Genomic DNA, 21,374 nt, shown 5'->3' with positions numbered 1-21,374 from the left:
CGGCCCGGGTTCGATCCTCAGCACCACATACAAACAAAGACGTTGTGTCTGCCGAAAACTAAAAATTAAATATTAAAATTCTCTCTCTCTCTCTCTCTCTTTCTTAAAAAAAAAAAGAAAAGAAAAGGGAAGAGGAAGGAGCAATGTGGATACATGATATTCTGTAATGTTCTTTCTCTAAGGGATCCTATGGTATCTCCAATGCTAGCAATCCCAAGAAAACACGGATTGTAGATGTAAATGACTAACACTTATGTAGCCTTTGCTATGTTCCCAGTAATGTGTGGAGTGCCACACACACACACACATTATATCATCAAAATCATAGCAGAGGAACATCTCTGCACACTCTAGTCAAGAAACAAAAACTGGGGCTGGGATTGTGGCTCAGTGGTAGAGCACTTGCCTAGCACGTGTGAGGCCCTGGGTTCGATCCTCAGCACCACATAAAAATAAATAAATGAAATAAAGGTACTGTGTCCAACTACAAATAAAAAATATTAAAAAAAAACTGGACTGGGATGTAGCCTAACATGCACAAGACACTGGCTTCATTACCCAGCACTGAAAAAAAAAAAAAAAAGGGTAAAAACTGAAGACACAGTGAATTTTTCCACCTGTTCAGCTGAAACACTTAGAGCTGGGGGTCTAGAAAACCTCTATCTGCTCCTCTGGCTTTGCTTAGGCTTCTTGGTTCTGTTCTATCTTGAGGCTCCCCGCTCTGCTGCATTTCATTTGGTCATCATCCCAGGGCTTTGGGGGTAGGCAGAATTCACGACTTTAACACAGCTTCAGTTGAAAGGAGGGGGTCTGAGTAAAACCCCACAGGTCCATACTACCTCCCCCATCCCCCACAACAGACAGGCTGACTACCCTAAGTCCCCCACCATTACCACTCTCAGGGCCATCACCACAGGGGTAGCCAGTCCTCAGGGATCCTTCAGAGGCTCATCCCAGCAACCCTCTCCATAAAATCCCAGTCCCAGGAAGCCACCCACTGTCTTGGTTTTCTGCCCTTTCCCTGCTAAGTTGTGGCACGTACGGAGAAAGGGGCTCCCTGTACTCACTGCTGTCGCGTCATTGGGATATTGACACAGTTAGCTGCAGCCACAGCAGCAAAGGGCACCCAGCGGCCCACCAAGGGTGGTGCTCTCTGTTGGGGGCAGGGAACAATGGGAGTTGTTCAGGCTCATGGGAAGGTGGGAGTGGGAGGGACTTAAGGATTAGAAAGAAAGGAAGACAATTAAACTGAGCTGCCACTACATGACCAGACATCCAGACTAAGAATCCTAAACTCTGGCCAAGGCCCACTAAGGACAAATCCCAGGACAGCTCTACAGTCTTCCCCAGGACTCTGCTGCCCCCTGGTGGCCACCATGCCCACAGCAGCTTCTGACCATACCTTTGTCCACATGTTCATGCCCACAGCGGTGGCCAATGCGGTGGTTGTGGCTGTGAAGTAGGAAAGGGCCATCTGCCTAGTGGAGGAAGGAGATGCTAAATGTTTGAAAGATTAGGTGTTGAAGGTGGGGGCCCTGCTGGCTGAGGCAAGGCCACAGGCTTGGGGGAGAAAATCTGGTATTAGAGGTTCATACCACATGTCATCTGATCCCAGCCTAATCTTGGGCCCCCTCCCCATCACTCGCAACGCCCTGGCCCAGTGGTCTTCTTTCAGTATTTAACCTGTGTATACTGATGTTCCCTGCCCCGGGGAATTCTTTCCTGGGCTTCTTTTCTTCTTTTTTCCTGTAGACATGAGGATTGAACTCAGGGCCTCATGTGTCTACCACTGAACTACATCTCCAGCCTTCTGTAATTTTATTTTGAGACAAGATCTGGCTAAGATTTTTGAGATCCTGCCTCAGCCTCCTGAATTGCTGAAGTACAGTTGGCACCACACCTGGCTCTTTCCTGGGCTTTAATGGGGCTGAATTCTCACCTTTCAGAAACAGCAAAAAGGACTTCCTGACCAGCCTGTCCACATGGACACCCCTCTGCCATTTGCTGTCTTGTCACCCTGTCTATGTCCTTAATGGCAGCCATCCCAATCTGAGATTATTGTGCTTCTTTTCTTAAAAGACCTTAAACTCCACCACAATAGGAACCACAATGCCCTGCTCATCAAGGTATCCCCAGCTCCTGGAACCCCACCTGGTATAACATACACTCGTGAACATTTTGTCAAATCAATGAATGAACATATTTTGAACTGGTCAGGGAAGAAGATACTCTCCTAGTCAGTCTGAGAAAATACTTCCAAACATTGAAAAGGGTGTCTTTGCTACCTGCTCACTGCAGGTCCCACCGACAGGGAGAGTGACAGCCCAGGAACCCTTCAGCAGGCCTGTGCCTGAGGAGGTAAGAGGATAGCTTGGGGTTCAGGTCTCCTACCTCACTGATGTAGGGGAAGCGGCATTCCTGTTGGTGTAGTTGACTAAGGCATTGAAGGACTGGTTCACCCACTGCCAGAAAATCACTGCCGGCACAGTCCTACCAGGAAGGGAGGCCAGAAGCAGAGGAGTGAGGATGGAAAGCAGGGCTTAAGGTCCACCAATTACCTCATCATCTGCTATTCCCTAAGCTGCTCCCACTGTTTATGTACCAGGCTTTTGGACAGACTGGGTCCTCTGCCTGGAGTATCTACCCTCCTCCTTCCACACATGGAAAAATCCTTGGAACATTCCCAACCTGTCTCCTGTCCTTCCTGAGACAGAATTAGTCACTCTCCATGTACCCTGCGCCCACGACCCCATAGTCTTGCTCCAACCTACCACTTACCAAGCTGCACTCTGTTTACTTCTTGGTCTCCTCAACAGAGCTCCATGAGGGGAGACACCAAAGTCTTTATATTCCCAGCACCTGGCCCAAGGCCTAGCTCAATAACTGAACAAATGAATGCATGGGTAGGACGAGGCAGGAGAAAAAGGAGGGAGGAGAAACGGGGAGGAGGAAGAGTCACACATCCAGCAGCTACAGAGAAAGTTTATTGAATCACTTAGAGAGCCAAGAAAAATGGCCTTCTTGGTACCCAGGGGTGCTTAATCACTGAGCCACATCCTCAGCCGTTTTAAAATAAATTAATTGCAAATAAGTACTTTTTAAAGAAGAACTTAGGACAGCCTATCTGACTGTGTGAATTTGGAAGAATCACTTAGCCTCTCTAGAATTTCATCTACAAAACAGAATTGAGAATAATACCTATATACAGGGACATTAAGAGGGCTAAATGAGGCAATACGTGCAAAGAACTTAGCATACTGCCTGTATCCTGGAAAGTGATCGATCAGGAGGACTGCTATTATCATCCTAAGTCGGCTTACTGCCTCACAAACCCAGGCAGCTGCACAACCCCCTGCTCTGCTCCAGGGCCCACCTGTAGAACTGGAGCATGAAGCCTGTGATGATCATGCCGCCAGGGACCTGGAAGGACATCCGCCCAATGACATTCATCTTCTCCCCAGTGTCAGGATGGAAGGCTGAGTCATATAGCTTCTTGGCATAGAGCAGCTGCTCCACTTGAGTACCTGGGGGTATGACCCCACTCCTGTCACCCAAGGACAACAGGCAGTTAACTAGCCAGCCCAATCAAGTCCTCCCAGTCTTCCTCCTCTCATTTCTCCCTCCTCCCAGAGATCTCTGCCTATTCCTTGTCCTTCGGTGTCCCTCTCCCCCTACAGTCCCTTCCCTTGATTACTCACCTGCTCTTCTCCACCATCATCTTGGCCCAGTCCAGCTCTCGCTCTGATACAAAGACAGTGCGGGGGTCCGTAATGTTAAAGAAGTGCTTCACCCTCCCCAGGAAAGTGTACTGGTCCCAACGAGGGGCATCGATGTTAAAATCAGACAGGCTGGCCTCCATCTTGCTCACACCCAAAACTGCAGACTTAAGGAACAGAGAAAGAGTAAGGACTGTCATCCAAATCAAAGCCTGCCCAAGGGGGCCTGAGTGCCTCCCAGTGTTGTAGACTGCCCACTTTCACCAGCTCCTGGACATCCTTTGACACAGCTGAGGCAGTCCCAGTGAATGATCACCAGGCTGAGACATTAGGCACCAACACGTATTTCTGATGCCTGCTTATGGTTTCAGCCCTGTGCTTGATCACTCTGTCGGAAAAGCTGAAAAAAGGGACAAGACAGTGTCCACTCTTGGAGAGCTCAGAGTCCAACTAGGGAACAAGAGCCCACTGATGAAATAGTATATAATATTCCCTGGTGCTAGCCGGGCGCAGTGGCACATGCCTGTCATCCCAGCCACTTGGGAGGCTGAGGCAGGAGGATGGGGAGTTCAAAGTCAATCTCAGCAAAAGCAAGGCACTAAGCAACTCGGTGATACCCTATCTCTAATAAAGTACAAAAAGAGGGCTGGGGATATGGCTCAGTGCTTGAGTGCCCCTGAGTTCAATCCCTGGTACCCCCCCCAAAAAAGTGTATACACACACACACACACATACACATATATATATAAAATATATATATATATATATATATACACAAATATATAAAAATATGAATATATATAAATATATATAGTCCCTGGTGCTTCTGGCAGGGAGATGGGGAAAGTACTCATCTTGAAATATGAGCCCCCCCTATTTTTCTTCACAAAGCCTATACTCCAAGAACCTAACCACCTGGGGATGGGAACTCCAGCCCCCTCTAGACTTTCTATCTTACCTAAAGGAAGTGAGGGGAGACTGAGAGGCAGAGCACAGGCTCCCTACAGGACAGACTAATGCTTCCTCACTTCCACCTTACAACTGCCCCAGTGCGGCTCCTGCAGAATAAAAAGGGAATGCAACATAGGATGGCAAGCCTCACATCTTATTTAAGAAGTCTCTGGGGCTGGGGTTGTGGCTCAGGGGTGGACCGCTTGCTGGGCATGTGTGAGGCAATGGGTTCCATTCTCAGCACCACTTGTAAATAAATAAATAAAGGTCCATTGACAACTAAAAAAAAAATGTCTCTGAGGCTGGAAAGTAGCACAGGGGGGCATCTCAAGGCCCTGGTTTCAATCCCCAGCATCAAAAAAGAAGAAGAAACGAAGAATTTGCTGGATAAACAAAATCAAGGGAATGGTCACCAGTAAACCTGATTTGTAAAATTTTAAATGAAGTTCATCAGAAAATTTTTGATCATAAATTCATATATACATAACAAAAGAAAGAGTATCAGAGAAGGAATACATGAATGTAAAATAAAATGTTTACTTTTTTTCTTTCTCTGGAAAGAAATATTCTTAAGACAGGGTCTGACTAGATTGGATAGACTAGCCTTGAACTTGTGGTCCTCATTTCCCCCTCAGCAACCCTCCTACTCGCCCCTGCAAGGAGCCAGCTGGGATTAGAGGCATGAGCAACATTGCAGGCTTATTCTGAATTCTTAATCAACAGGTAATTATGAATAAGTAAGATAACGACAGCAATAATATGAAAGATGAGGAGTCAGACATGGTGGCGCATGCCTGTAATCCCAGCATCTCAGCAGGTTGAGTCAGGAGGATCAAGTTCAAAGCCAGCCTTATGGGGCTGGGGATAGAGCTCAGTTGGTAGAGTGCTTGCTTCACGTGCACAAGGCCCTGGGTTCAATCCCCAGCACCAAAAAAAAAAAAAAAAAAGCCAGCCTTAGCAACTTAGTGAGGCCCTAAGCAACTTGCGAGACCCTGTCTCAAAATAAAAAAATAAAAAGGATAAGAGGAACAAATTAGGACTTCTCTATTATAAAGTGTTCTACACCCTGTGAAACTGTACACTTGTTATTTGAAAGTGGACTTGGACTAGTCGTAAATACATATTGCAAATTGCAGGGCAAACGCCAAAAACATTTTCAAAAGAAGTACAATTAATATGCCAAGAGAGAATATAGAGTCACATATTAAAAAAAAAAAAAAAGTGGAGACCTTTGAATTTCAGCAAGTCACTAAAGGATCATAAGAAGATTAATAAGATTAGATGTGTACTAAGAAGGACACTCTGAGGGGCTGGGGATGTAGCTCAGTGGTAGGGCACTTGCCTGGCACAAGTGAGGCCCTGAGTTCAATCCCTAGTACCACACACACAAAAAAAAGAATGAATCTTATGATAAATTAATAATATCTCAATAAACTATTAATCTTAAGAAAGGAAGGAAGGAAGAAAGAAAAGAAAGAAAGAAAGAAAGAATGACTGACTTTGGGTTAGGCATGGTGGTGCACACCTGCAATCCCAATGACTCGGAAGGCTGAGGCAGGACGATGGCAAGTACGTAGCCAGCCTCAGCAATTCAGGGAGTCCCAGTCTCAAAATAAGCATTCCTGAGTTCAATTCCTAGTATGTGAAGAAAAGAAGGGAAGGGAAGGGAACTCTCTGGGCAATCATATGAAAATAGACGGGTGTGGGAGGACCTTGCAGGAAGCACGGAGGCCAGCCAGAAGGGAATCCTGATACTCCAGCCAAGAAGAGATAAGGTTCAAACGAACCCAAATACACCCAGAGAGACCAAAAGGAGAGAACCTTTTAAAGCAGAGTCTTATGATTTACTAAGCAATTGAGTATAGGAGGAATGCTGTGCCAGTCAGGGGTCAAAACTGGAAAGGAGAACACAGAACCTCAGCGTTTTAGACCTTGGAGGTCTAGCCCTTTCTTAAAGGGCTTCCATCTGATAACCTCCCTTTTCTTGAGGGTGGGGGAATACCGGGGATTGAACTCAGGAACACTTCACCAGTGAGCTACATCCCCAGCCCTATTTTGTATTTTATTTAAAGACAAGGTCTCACTGAGTTACTTAGCATCTCACTTTTGCTGAGGCTGGCTTTGAACTCGCGATCCTCCTGCCTCAGCCTCCCCAACCCCTACAAATCCTGAAAACCACTAAATTTAAGAGGCAAGTCAAGAAAAGGAAGACCTGAGAGACGGGAGAGAGAGGAGATGGGAGAAACCAACAGGGGGGGAAAGGAAGTAATTTTTAGATTACTGTTAGGGTGGGAGAGACTTCAGGAAACTAATATGCTAGGAGCCATCATTCCTAAGAGGAAGGAAACGGTTGGTGTGGAGGCCCACCGTGCAGTATGCACAGTGCCCTTGCCTCACTCTGAGCTGTGACTGAAGTGGCTATCTCTACAGAAGGCAGAAGCAAGTGTCCACTGGCGATGTCCACCTTTCCAGCTCCATTTGGGCTCCTACTGACTGGTTCACAGACCAACTGGAGTGAGGCAGGGAAAGGGTTCACTTCCCAGATGCTACAAGAAACTCAAAGAAGTTTTGGTGGCCAGAAGATCACATACCCCCTTGGTTTAGAGAAGCCCAGACTCACACTCACCAGAGACAGCCTGACTGAGCCAAACCCTATGCCTACCCCCTCAACACACACACACACACACACACACACACACACGGCTGAACTTCTATGACATCTCTCTCCACCCTCAACTCAACATTGCAAAGTCCTCTGCCTCTCCTAACAGAGGCACCCTGATGGGGTAATCATCTGCTAAATTACGAAAGAACTTCACCTGCTTAACTGAGGTCAGCATAGAAACTATACAGAGCCTGGTTTTTCATTTTTGTGGTTCTGGGAATTGAACCCAAGGGTGCCCTACCACTGAGCTACACCCCAGCCCTTATTATTTTTTCTTCTGAGGGTGTCACTGGCCTCAACCTTGTGATCCTCCTGCCTCAGCCTCCTGAGGTACTGGAATTATAGGCATGCACCACCATGCCTGGCCAAACCCTGTTTTATTTAAACTATAAGACCCTCCTACACCCCCCCAAAAAAAACACCCTAAATTGTCAGTCTAGAACAACATTCCTTGCAGAATGATGGGCTTCTGTAATTGTCACCTTCTTGTCATTTACAGTTCTTTGTATGAATTCCCAGACATAAGCATTGGGACCAAGTCTATAATGTTCACTGCTGCATCTCTCATATACCCTCTAAAAATATATATTCCCTATCTGAAATGCATTCCAGCTTATTCTTGGGTTCTCTTGGCATAGAGGATGTTAACTCTTTTAAGTCAAACTCAGAATCTGCCCTGGTTACAGAAATAAGAGCAGGCTGTAAAGTTAGAAATATAAAATAATAATTTTTTAAAAAACAGACTTTTTTTTTTTTGGTACCAGGAATTGAACCCAGGAGTGCTTAACCACTGAACAACATGCCCAGCCCTTTTATTTTTTTTATTTTATAAATATTGTTTTAGTTGTAGATAGAAACAATATCTTTATTTTTATTGGTTTTTATGTGGTGCTGAGGATCGAACCCAGTACCTCACATGTGAGGCTCTACCACTGAGCCACAACCCCAGCCCCCTTTTATTTTTTATTTTTATTTAATTAAAAAAAATTATTTGTTGCTTTTAGTAATATATGGCAGTATTTTGACATATCTGTAAATAGGGTTTAACTTCCCATTCTTGTGGTTGTACATGACGTGGAGTTATCAGTGTGCAGTGGCACACGCATCCATATATGAACATACGAAAGTTATGACAATTCATTCTACTGTCTTTCCCATTCCCATCTCCTCCCTCCCCTACCTGCCTGCCTGTTGTGAGTCAGTGTCTGTCTATCAGAGAGAACATTAGGCTTTTTGGGACTAGCTTATTTTACTTAGCATGATAGCCTCCAGTTCCATCCATTTACTAGCAAATGCCATAATTTCATTCTTCTTTATGGATGAGTAATATCCCATTGTGTATAAATACCACTTATTTTTTGAGACAGGAATCTCAGTTGCTCGCTAAGTTGCTAAGGCTGATCTTGAACTTGGGATCCTCCTGCCTCACTCAGCTCCCACATTGCATAGATATGTGCCCCCACTCCCGGCTTCAGACTTTCTTTAATGAAGCTACGAATTATCTGCCCCCCTCCCATATTGAGTCATATCTGGTTTCTACATTTTGTCCATAGTAACTCTCCTTCCTCCCTCCTAAGCCATACCTAGTCCTCCCTAGAAAGGTCACCATCATGTCCAGGGTGGCCTTCTGAAGGATTATGGTTTCACTATGAGGACAAGGTGGAAAGTGGAAATCAAAAAGGGGATTGACTGCTATCTCCTAGGATTAGAGAGTGTCACATCTCAAAGACATTAGGAATCCAAGATCTTAGTTTACTGAAACCTAGAAAGGTTCACACTGCACCAGCATGGTGGGCATCTGGGGCACACATGGCCCTGCACTGCACACATGTAGCAAATATAAAGAGGAACAACAGATCCAGTCCTCAAAGTCTAACAATAGATGGGCCTGAGGTCACAAGGCTCTAAGTAACTCTAAGTCATTAAACAGGTCCTCTATCCACTACAGCCTATTTTGTTTTCTCTTTTAAAAAAAAAAAATGAAGCCGGGCATGGTGATGCATGCCTGAAATCCCAGCAACTCATGAGGCCGTGGCAGGAGGATCACAAGTTCAAAGCTAGTCTCAGCAACTGAGCAAGACCCTTAGCAATTTAATGAGACCCTGTCTCAAAAAATAAAAAGGGCTGAGGATGTGACTCAGTGATTAAGTGCTCCTGGGTTCCATTTCTGGTATAAAAAAAAAAAAAAAATCACCACCAAAATGAAACCAAGTGCAGTGGCACACGCATGTAATCCCAGATATTTTGGAAGCTGAGACTGGAACATCACAAGTTCAAGACCCTATTTCTAAGTTAAAAAAACAAAATAAAAAGGATTGGGGATGTAGCTTAGTGGTAGAACACCCCGGGCTCAATCTCCAGTACTGCAAAACAAAACAAAACACAAAAGCCATGGTGACACATGCCTGCAGTTACAGCTACTAGAGGCTCAGGCACTTAAACCCATGAGTTCAAGACCAGCCTAGGCAACATAGTAAGATCCATCTCAAAATAATGAAAAAGAAAGGAGAAAAAAACAGATTACTACCTCATCTGAAGTGATACTTATCCTTCCCAGAGAGCCAATTTTCTCTGGCAAACAGTATCAAAGCTTGCTCAGAAAACAGGCTTCCAAACCCCTTCTTAAAAACAAAACATCATTAACCAGACAATGAAACAAAACAAACATCATGGTGGGTACTCACACCAGAGGGATATCAAGGCAGCCAGCTGGAGATGCTAGAAGGACAGGTCAAAGACCATTGAGATGGGGAGGATTTGTGTCAAGATTCCTAGAGCAATGTGGAGAATGAGAGTAATAATTAAACAAGCACCCAGAAACATGCATATTGGCACTCGTCTGACTCCAAGGCAACTGTGCTGTCTGGCACCAGACAACCAGAAGGAGAAATCTGCTTTGCCTTTTCCACAGAAAAGCCAATGGTCTAGAGATAGGCCGAGTGCAGAGATGAAAGCTCTAAACTGACTGACCCCTCATCTTGCACCTCCTTAGTTAAGGTTCTGAACTGAATTTTCTCTCCAAGGATCTGAAGCAGGTATGCAAGTAGCAGAAGTTTTCAAAATACTTTTAGTTGAATGCATGAATAGCTAAAGACATTCAGGGAAAATCTGTCTTCACTACAACATACTTAATTAGGTTCGAAAGACTGCTGGTAGGAAGGGATGAAGTCCAAAAACCTAGATGAAACTATTAATAATATCTAGCATTTCCTTTTTGACAATACTCTTATGTATTTGACAGACAGGACTGACAGTTAAGAGGCGCACACAAACATCAGCAAACTTCCAGGCTTTACTGGGTCTTAGAAAAATTCTAGGTTCTTGGTTTATAACAAGATATGAATCACTCTGTTCCTCCTACCTGGACAATAGCGTTTACAAACAATACTGCAAATTGTTTAGAAGTCAGTTCAAGTCCCAACTCTATCGCTTACAATTTCTAGCGCTGTGAGAACAAAATAAAATCTTGTACTAAAAGCATTTCACTAAGGATGTAATTTCCACAAGGGCAGATTTCGTGCACTGCCATGTCTCCAGCGTCTAGAATCTGGCCTGGAGCATACTTACCACATGATCCTCTGCAGGTAAAAGGAGTGGGAGGCAGCACTTCCGATCCAAGGTAGCTTAATAAAATCCAATGGGCCCCCCAAAACACCTTTAACTTCAGCTGTCAGCTCTCACCTCAAGATTCAGAGCCAGTCCCCGGTCTGTCTCTCGCCCTCCTACAGGTGACTTCTCCCCAAACAGAACTCCTCGAGCCCAAACTCTGACAAAGGGCTAAGGATATGGGTGCGCAATCCATACACCCCCCCACCCCCTCGCCCTGGCACAAGAAAGCAACGGGATCAGAGGAGAAGGGTTCACAGGCCACTCCTCACACCTCGTGGTCTCTGCAATTGGAAGTCCAGCCTGCGCTGTTCTGCAACCCTCCCTGGGCAGAGTCAGAACGAACTCAAGCTCCCTCCCCGGGATGGGGACACTGGAGGCAGATATGGCCGGTGGCCTCCTCTCATGGCCCCTTACCTGCTCCCAGGAGTGATGCACCAAGACTCGTGCCACCAGATGTAGCACACGTTGGAACTCTGGCCTGAACCACTGCCTTGGCAGGGTCAGGGAACCTCCCCCTCTCCCGCCCCTACGTCCCCCTTCGTGACCAATCACAGGCCGGGAGACTCCCGCCAGCCACGTGGGCGAGTTTTCTTCTTCCACGGGTCTCAGCCTGCCAGACTCAGCCTTCAGCAGCACCACCGCCCGCCTGCGCAGTGAGCGGGCACTTCGGCGCGCTTGCGCACTTTGGAGAAAGCAAAGTTGGACCCCGCCCCATACCGCTGCTTTTCTCCTCCGCTGTGCGTGCGAGGGACGTCGGGGGCGGTGCCGCAGCAGTTGCCCCTGGTAACGGGGGAGGCAGGAGGAGGAGGAGGAGGCGGAGGAGGAGGAGGAGGGACTCGGCGGGAGGATGGTGAGTGTAGGGGCCCGAGCCCCTCTAGAGCCAGCGGGTCGCCTCCCTCCCGTCCCCAGATCCAGGGCGGGGCACTGCGTTTAAGTCCGAGGAGGGAATGGGATGGCGCTCAGCCTGTGGTCTGGGTTCTGGATTGGTTTCGGGGGCGGCGGGGAGCCCCGAGGGTGGGCCCTGGAGGGAGGCCTGGGTCTGGGGAGGAAGGCGGGGTTTGCGATGGGTCCTAGGCTAGGGGAAGGGGCTGGCCGAGTGCGTGGATGACCTGAGCTCCATCATTAGTCTGGGGATAGGGCTGAAGATGGATCCGAGAACTGCGAAGAGCTGTCTCCTCACGCAGGCTTAGATCTTCCGGGGAATTGGCCTCCCCGCGCCGCAGGATAATGGGGTCCACCTGGGGCCCAGCCAGAAGCGGGGAGAAGGGCCCTATACGGTCTTTGAGATCACCCCGGCGGCATCAAGGAGAGGGTAGCCTAGCTCTCCTCTTCCTTGCGTTGCGGGGGTCGCTGGATGAGGCGGGGAGGGATTAAGTCCCTGGACACAAAGAGGTGTCTCTTGGAAAGGATGCTTGGTAGATTTTTTCGACGTCTCAATGTCTGCAGACCCGAATTATTTGTTTGCTGAGAGTTCTGCAAGGTCTGGTTGTTGATGGTGACCCATTTTTCGTTCTATGCTTAATCCGTGTTGGTAGAGGCGAATTAGCTGCCTAGTTCTTAGCATTTCCTTTGAAACCTGTTGCAATCCCCTTTTGCATTTGACCGCACCAGGATCAAAGGTCTTAATCCCAGTTTGGGGTCGCTAAACTAAATGGGACGAACCTTTTCTCTGTCAGCTAAAATTAAACTTTCTCATTATCAATCACGATACGTGACTGATTTGACCATTGACACTCAGTTTCTTATTGACTTTTGTGCAGTTAAGTAGAAAGAGCAAAAATGAAATTGAGTGCTTTTAGAGCTAGTGAAAGAAAAATATGATTTTAAAGCAGGTAGGTTGACTTACCAACTGCAAAAACCCAGTTATAGTTATTGCCTTATCCTATCCTGTAGTCCCTTCTTATGACTTTTTAAAATGGGGAATAACTTCTGTTGATTTGTGAATGAAAATCTAGATGTCCAGCAGAGAAAAATGCATGTCATTGGTCAGATTTACTCCAACGAGTAAATTTTGACAGAAAAGAAACTTCTATTGATTTTTACATTGTTAGATTGTTAAAGAAGTAGAATTATTTGATCTGAGGTTGCCAATCACATTTCACACTTGCTACATAAGCAGTTTTTTTAACCTCGGGCTGAACAGATTTTTACAGGTGTTTTCTTTCTATTAATCGTTTATACATGAGCTGTCCATTTAAAGGCTAAGTTTATCCCAACAAATGAGTGCAAACATAAATATTTACATAGAAAATAACTAAAATTGAAATAAAAAAGGCATGCAAAAACAACAGAGAATGAGATTTGTCATTATAGATGAGAAACATGAGAGTTGGCTAACTTTACCCAGTTTTGTTTATCAATTAAGTGAACTGTATAATTTCATGATTGCTTAATTTATAATTATAAGCCTCAATAAATTAACCACTGCTCATGTTTCCAGGTGCAAACTGGCACTGTGTACACCAAAATGACAGTGTATATGTAACATTGTTATATACAATTGTCCTATGTGATTTTTTTAAAGATCAAAACAGATTTTTTTTTTCCTTAAAATGAACAATAAGAAATTAGGACAGGACTGGGGCAGTAGCTCAGTGGTAGAGTGCTTGCCTAGCACGTATAAGGCACTGGGTTCAATCCTCAGCACCACATAAACATTTAAAAAATATATAAAATAAAGGTATAGTGTGTGTATCTACAATTAAAAATGTTTTTTTTTTAAAGAAAGAAAGAAATTAGGGCAAATTATTCTGGGTTCTTTATCTGTTTTCTAAAACATTTTCCCCCCATCCAAAAATGTGAGCTATTGTTAGAAATGGAAGTGGAGGGCTGGGGTTGTGGCTCGATCAGTGGTAGAGTGCTCACCTAGCACACTCGAGGCACTGGGTTTGATCCTCAGCACCACATACAAATGAAATAAAGATATTGTGTCCACCTACAACTAAAAAATAAATGCTAAAAAAAAAAGAAATGGAAGTGGAACACTGAATTTAAATGGTCAGTGGTATGATAAAGTGTGTCAAGTCGTATCCATGAGTCCCTATAATTAACTGTACAACTGAAGAGTGAGCACTAGGCTTTTGTTTCTTTGTTTTAAAAACTTCAGCTATGACTAATATATTTTTTATTTGAATTAGGGCAACAAAAAATCATTATGAATTTCTCTGAACATTTAGGGTCAGCTGTTTTACCCCTGCCTTATGACTCCAAGTTCTTTTGTGTGTGTGTGTGTGTGGTACTGGGGATTGAACCCAATGGTGCTCTACACTGAGACACATTCCCAGCCTTTGAGACAGGGTCTTGCAAAATTACCCAGACTAGCCTCGAATTTGTGGTCCTCCTGTCTCAGCCACTGGGATTACAGACTTGCACCACCACAACCCTGACACCACGTTCTTGATGAAATATTAAGATGGCTAATTTTGGGGCTGGGAATGTGGCTCAAGTGGTAGCACGCTCGCCTGGCATGCTTGCGGCCCGGGTTCAATCCTCAGCACCACATACAAACAAAGATGTTGTGTCTGCCGAAAACTAAAAAATAAATGTTAAAATTCTCTCTCTCTCTCTCTCTCTCTCTCTCTCTCTTTAAAAAAAATAAATAAACTAATACTGTATTCTTAAAGGGAGATGAAGTTGGCATCTAGGAAAAAAGAAACACTTTATAAAAAAAAAAAGATGGCTAATTTTGGCACATAATTAACAACTGTTATTTAATATATAACTAAATTTAGTAATTATTTATGAAGTACTTTTACATACATACTTTCTACATATGGTAGTGACCAAGCATGTTCAACACTTGACAATTGTTCCCAACAGTATTCATGTTTTCTGGTCAGAAAATGGTCCATAAATAATACACCAACACAGTGACACACACCTGTAAACCCAGCTACTTACAGGGGGATCACAGGCTCAGGGCTAACCTGGGCAACTTAGTGAGACCCTGTCTTAAAATGAGTTGGGGACCTAGCCCAGTGATAGACCTCTCCTGGATTTACAAAAATGTGGGGGCTGGGGCTCAGTGGTAAGAGCAATGCTCAGTATGTGGATGGCCATACCATCCCCAGCACCACACAAAATTTATATAGTTAAAAAATATTATATATATATATACACACACACAAATTGTGTTATTTTTTATTTTTTTTAAGAGAGAGAATTTTTTAATATTTATTTTTTAGTTTCTCGGTGGACACAACATCTTTATTTTATTTTTATGTGGTGCTGAGGATCGAATCCAGCGCCCCGCGCATGCCAGGCAAGGGTGTTACCACTTGAGCCACATCCCCAGCCCCACATTGTTTTATTGTTTTGAATGACTGCTATGCATCATGCTTTACATCTGTTATTGATTTAGTCCTTGTAACATTTTTCTTGAGGTGTAAGTATTGTTCCCATTTTCTGGATGTAATTGTGCCCACAGTTACTCACACAGGGAAGCTGAATATGGTCTGAAACTCTAAAGCCCACAATGTTTTTTATTTATTTGTTTTCTGGTACTAGGGATTGAATTCAGGGGCTCTTTACCACTAAGCTACATGCTCAGCCCTTTTCCTTTTTTTTACTTTGAGACAGGGTCTTGCTAAGTTTCTGAGGCTAGCCTCCAACTTAGAATCCTCCTGCCTCAGCCCCAAATGGTTAGGATTACAGGTATTTGCCACTGTACCTGGCAATAGTTCTGTTTAAAGGTTTAAAGAAGTAAAAAGAAATGACAGAAGTTCCATTTAAGCTAGTTATGGGGAGTGTATTATTTGACACTTCACTTAGTAGTTTTAATATATTTAAATTTTAGCCTCTCCTTACAAATGTGTGTGTGTGTGTGTGTGTGTGTGTGTATATATATATATATACAGAATCATATTAACCCAACCAGCAAGGACATACGTGTGTGTGTGTGTGTGTGTATATATATATATATACATATACATATATATATATATGTATATGTATATATATATATATATACATATATATATATATATATACATATATATACATATATATATATATATACACACACACACACACACACACGTATGTCCTTGCTGGTTGGGTTAATATGATTCTGTATAGCATTTGCACTTGTCTTCCCTAGGCCATTCTGGAGATAGATAGATAGATATAGATAAAGATATAGATATATATTTTTATACATGAACAACAATAGATTTATTTATTTTTGTATGGTGCTGAGGATCAAACCCAGTGCCTCACATGTGCTAGGCAAGTTTTTTACCACTGAGCCTCAACCCCAACCCCCATATATTTTCATATACCAAAAAATTCCTCTCCCCCTCTACCACTCTGGTTTCTTTCAATGACCTAATTTGTATCATTTAGGTCAGTATGCCAAGCCTGTGCCAGGAGTTGAGTTTAAGCTGATTTTGAAGCAGATAAAATGTCTGCCGTCAGTAGCACATCTATTTATGATTTACCGGCAGAAAAGTTTGTTTAAATGTTTTGTGGGTGAGTCAGATCACTTTTGTCCACCAGAGTGCAGAGAACTTACATACACACATGCTGATAACATATACATACCATTAGCTGAAGTTCTTGTTTCTTATTAGTTTTATTTAATGTCATAGGAAGGTTAATCCTACATAAAGATCATCCCTGTTTTGCTCACTGTAGTGCTTGAGGCACAATGTGGATGTTAATGGTAATTGACATGAATGGCTATTTGAGCCAAAAATATATTTTAAAAATTAATTTTGTTGTATTTATACTGTGCAACTCAGCTCCATCATAAATTTAACTTCTAATGTTGTTTCTTCATTTGACATTTAAAATAAAGTATGGCACAACAGATAGGAGCATAGAATACACTTACTTTGTCTTTCATCCAGCCTCTTAAATCAGCTTAAGATGTACCTTTCAGGCAGAACCCTGATATCTATAAATATCCTCTTCCCTGTTCAGCAAACCCCATAATCCCCCGATCCCTTGTCCTTGCTGGTTGGGTTAATATGATTCTGTGTAGCTTTTGCACTTGTCTTCCCTGGGCCATTCTGGAGATGCCATTTATCATTTTGCTGGAAGAAAATATTAGCTGAACTTTCCATTTCTATGAAATTTCACTTAAAGATGAAGCATCTGACATTATTGTTTCCTAATAAGGAAGATTACTCATTAGAAATGTAGAAGTACTGGGCTGGGGCTGGGGCTCAGTGGGAGAGTACTTGCCTGGCATGTGTGAGGCTCTGGGTTCGATCCTCAGCACCACATACAAACAAAGATGTGTTATGTCCGCCGAAAACTAAAAAATAAATATTAAAAAAATTATCTCTCAAAAAATAAAAAATAAAATAAAATAAAGGTTCATCAACATCTAAAAAAAAAAGAAAAAGAAAGAAATGTAGAAGTACTGTGTTCTATACCGTTAGATTAGTCAAATCTATGTATAGTTAGAATGATTCTTTTCTTATCTGTACTTTGTTTCTCTTCTTTACTTTTATGATGAATAAAAATTGTTTTTCTCTTAATTATTTAATTTCAAATATAATGTGTGTATGAAAGGTCTCAGCCTGTAGACGGCAGTATTTTTAGTATTTTTTTTAAAGAGATGCATGATGAAAAGCCCAAAACATTAAACTTAATAATATTTTATAAGCAATGGACCTTCCTTCATAATTTCTACACTAATAGATAATGCATGAGAACTTTGCCTGTATGTCATTTAATGTATTAATTTGATAAATTTCCTGTTTTAGAATTTATTATGAGAGCTAATAAGGGTTAGGGTTGCAGCTCAGTGGTAGAATACTTGTCTAGCACACAAGATCCTGGGTTCCATTCTCAGCACTTCATATAAATAAATAAAATAAAGGTCCATTGACAACTAAAAACAAAAAAATTTTTAAAAAGAGGTAATGAAACCCTTTCTTTTCACATCCAATTTGGAACTCAGGATGAGCAGTATGATGTGTTTTCCCTGTTCTTAGCCTTTTTATATCACCATTTCCCTAAGGATCTCAGAATTATAATTTTAACTGTTTTGAAAGGTGGTATTATAAATGAGTGATTGCAATATAGCTAATAGAAACCCAGGAGATGTCTTATATATTTTTTGGAGGAAGGGGGTCCCAGGATTTTACTCAGGGTCATTTAACCACTGAGCCACATCCCCAGCCCTTTTAAAATATTTATTTATTTATTATTATTTAATTAAATTATTTATTTTGGGTACTGGGAATTAAACTCAGGGGCACTCAAAAACTGAGCCACATCCCTAGTCCTTTCTGTATTTTACTTGTGTGGGTGTAGTGTGTGTGTGTGGGGGGGGGGTATGGGGTGTGTATAGAGTGTTTATGGTGTGTGTAGTGCTGGGGATTGAACCCCAGGCCTTGTGCATGCAAAGCAAGCACTCTACCAACTGAGCTATATCCTCAGCCCCTCCTTTCTGTATTTTATTTAGAGATAGGGTCTCACCAAGTTGCTTAGCACCTCACTTTTGCTGAGGCTGGCTTTGAACTTGTGATCCTCTTGCCTCAGCCTCTGGGATTATAGGTGTGGGCCACTGTACCCCGGTCTCACTAAGTTGCTTAAGGCCTCTCTAAGTTGCTACAGCTGACTTTGAACTTGGAAACCTCCTGCCTCAGCCTCCCAAATCACTGGGATTATGGGCATGCGCCACTGTGCCTGGCATAAATATAATATTAAGATGGAATGGTGTCAAAGTATTCAAGGCCAGATGAGATAAAAACAAAAGAAAAACAAGAAGATAAAAAGGGGCACTGGGGATGTAGCTCAATAGTAGAGCACTTCCCTAGCATATACAAGACCCAGGACTCAATCCCTAGTACTGAGAGAGAAAAAAAAAATCCTGCCTTTAACAAAAGGTTATGCCTATCTTTGTTTGAAATCTATGCAGTCTCTCTTAAATCTTTTGGCATAAAATATGTCTGTCTTAGACTAAACCTTCCAATTCATTGCTGGAAAAAAATTGAGGCATACAGAGGTTAATGTCCTTAGGAAGTCAGTGCAAATACAATACCAGAGTGGTAAACATAGAGTCTCTGAGGCAGAAAGGAGTTCTTAACAATTATGCATATTTGCATATCATTGTCCAAAGACCTAATTGTTGAGAATTATTTCATGGAAGTATTATTTGATCTTAGTGAACAAACTGGTTTGAATTATTGCCTAGTGCAATGCGGATGATAAATACAACCATTTTATGTAATTCTAAGACTCAGCTTGAAGGAATTTCTACTCTGGCGGAGAGATTAGATTGTATGCCCTTTAAACTCTTGGATCCTTTGATTCTTGTTGTAGCCATGCCTCATTAGAACAAGATTGTCAGATGTAGGATGGAACAAATAACTATCTTATAAAATTTTTCTTGGCTAAAAAACAACATGGCTTAAGTTTGTAAGTGTAACTCAGTGGTAGAGTGCTTGCCTAGCGTGTGTGAGTCTTTGGGTTTGGTCCCCAGCACCAAGAAAACAAAAACAACCCTGGTTAAATTTTGATGTTTTTTGCATCATGAATGCCTTTTACAGTTCCCTATTGCCTAACTTCTCTGCTGTATCAGATTTATCATCCAAAAAAACAGATCAATACTGTGTACCTAAAATTTTATGATGATTGAGTATTTTGAATGAAGAAGTCTTAAACATGAACTGTAATAGGTCGAGTCTTAAACACAGAGGAGTCCGGCTACAATTTCATACAACCTTTTTGTGTGGTGCCTTAAAATCTTGCATTAACTTTGGGCAGATGATTCTATTTACTTGAACAACTGTTATCTGGTATCTAATAAGTGCCAGGCATTGTGGGAGACAGAAGCTATCATCCTTACCCACTAAAAACTTCACTATAGAAAAGGAGAAAAATACAAAAATCAGTTACCTAATCTGATATGATGAGTGTGAAGAGCTTTAGGAACACAGGTGGGGTAGTAGTTCGCACTTCCACAAGATTTGGGGTGATTGCTAAACTGGATTAATAGTAGGAGCAGAAATAAGTCATGTATTAGAGTGGAAAGTAATAGTATAAGCTCTCCATAACCAAGAACTTATAAGGAGAAGTCATTCTGATATGCTGTAATATCAAAGTTATTGCCCCCAAAATAATCTGTCTCCTTCATGGTTGTTTAAGGGCTTACTCTCCATTTTGCGCAAGTTGAAAAGTGTGCCAGACCAGGAGGTGAGAATTCTTCTCCTGGGCTTGGATAATGCTGGCAAGACCACTCTGCTGAAGCAGCTTGCGTCTGAAGACATCAGCCACATCACCCCTACGCAGGTGAGCACTTCCTTGGTTCCAGGTGCTATGTGACACAAGGAAAATGACACCAGCAGTAGGAGAGACAAAATGAGAAATATAGTTTTGTCCACTTCCAAGGGTTGTTTCTGAGCAGAGTCTATTCAGTCTAAAAATAATCACATTTTATACATTATATGAAGACATGCCATGCATAGAGCTGTGCAATTCATAGAGATGGAAAGTAGACTGGCAATTACTGAAGCTGGGCAGGGGGAATGGGAAGTTTTGTTTAATGGATACAAAGTCAGTTTTGCAAGATGAAAACAGTTCTATGGATGGATGTACACCTTGTGAGTGTACCTAATGGCAATCACCTGTACACTTTAAAATAGTTAAGAAGACACATTTTATATTATGTATATTCTACCACAATTCTAAATGTATATACATATATATGTATATATACATATTTTTTTGTATCAAGATAATAAATTATTTCAGATATAAGTGATTATATATATTATATATGCATTTTTTCTTTTTCCTCATGCTGGGGATTGAACCCAGAACCTTCAAACATGTTAGGCAAGCACTCTACCACTCAACTGCACCCTGAGCCTTATATTCTTTTTTTTTTTTCCCCTTTGTGATACTGGAGATTGAACCTGGTGCCTCACACCTCATAGGCAAATGCTCTTCTACTGAGCTAAGTCCCCAGCAGACACACACACTTTTTTTTTTTTTTGGTACCAGGGATTAAACCCAGAGGTGTAACCACTTAGCTACATCCCCAGCCCTTTTTATTTTTTATTTTGAGGCAGGATCTTGCTAAATTGCTGAGACTATCTTTGAACTTGCAGTCCTCTTGCCTCATCTGCCCAGATCTCTGGGATTATAGGGATGCACCACCGTGCCAAGCCCAGCCTTTTTTATTTTTATTTTTATGTTTTGGGGTATTGGGGATCAAACCCAGGGTTTGCAAAGTGCATGCAAAGCAAGCACTCTACCAACTGAGCTATATCCCAGCCATTAAAATTATAAAAACAAAGCTTTATTCTGATTATTAGTACATGTAGAAAATGCAAAGAACATATAAAATACTAAAGAATATTCTGAGAAAAACCCACTGTTGCTATTTTAGTGTGTGTTTTTTATTTTTAAAATAAAAAACAAAGCCAGGTTTACTGGTGCATGCCTATACTCCCAACTACTTGGTAAGCTGAGAC

The 21,374-nt window shown here is 42.5% G+C and overlaps 2 protein-coding genes across 8 annotated transcripts in view; one reads left to right on the top strand and one right to left on the bottom strand.

Annotated features, from left to right (window-relative positions):
* The window catches only part of Wbp1l (WW domain binding protein 1 like), a 79,934-nt gene extending 68,427 nt beyond the window's left edge, over positions 1 to 11,507 (bottom strand). The window contains exons 1-7 of one of the 7 annotated variants that reach the window (XM_046450000.1): positions 11,356 to 11,483; positions 10,017 to 10,103; positions 3,699 to 3,883; positions 3,374 to 3,544; positions 2,392 to 2,490; positions 1,403 to 1,478; positions 1,068 to 1,153 (exon numbers count right to left, since the gene is read on the bottom strand). In XM_046450000.1, coding sequence (XP_046305956.1) covers positions 1,068 to 1,153; positions 1,403 to 1,478; positions 2,392 to 2,490; positions 3,374 to 3,544; positions 3,699 to 3,859 — 593 coding nt within the window. In that variant the 5' untranslated portion in view covers positions 3,860 to 3,883; positions 10,017 to 10,103; positions 11,356 to 11,483. Of the gene's footprint in view, positions 1 to 1,067; positions 1,154 to 1,402; positions 1,479 to 2,391; positions 2,491 to 3,373; positions 3,545 to 3,698; positions 3,884 to 10,016; positions 10,104 to 10,899; positions 11,109 to 11,355 lie in introns of those variants that run through there. The other 6 variants (XM_058581273.1, XM_058581275.1, XM_058581274.1 and 3 more) reach the window with 6 other exon arrangements.
* Positions 11,508 to 11,719: 212 nt separating this feature from the next.
* Positions 11,720 to 21,374, top strand: part of Arl3 (ADP ribosylation factor like GTPase 3) — a 40,802-nt gene continuing 31,147 nt past the window's right edge. Inside the window, exons 1-2 of the mRNA XM_046450005.2 lie at positions 11,720 to 11,791; positions 20,044 to 20,187. Coding sequence (XP_046305961.1) covers positions 11,789 to 11,791; positions 20,044 to 20,187 — 147 coding nt within the window. The 5' untranslated portion in view covers positions 11,720 to 11,788. The remainder of the gene's footprint in view (positions 11,792 to 20,043; positions 20,188 to 21,374) is intronic.

The sequence above is a fragment of the Marmota monax genome, unplaced genomic scaffold (genome assembly GCF_021218885.2).
Source record: "Marmota monax isolate L192 unplaced genomic scaffold, Marmota_monax_Labrador192_F-V1.1 WCK01_AAM20220418_F8-fsc00004, whole genome shotgun sequence".
In the NCBI taxonomy this organism is placed as follows: Eukaryota; Metazoa; Chordata; class Mammalia; order Rodentia; family Sciuridae; genus Marmota; species Marmota monax.
Note: the sequence above shows the minus strand (reverse complement) of the source record. Positions and strands in the feature narration are given on the sequence as shown.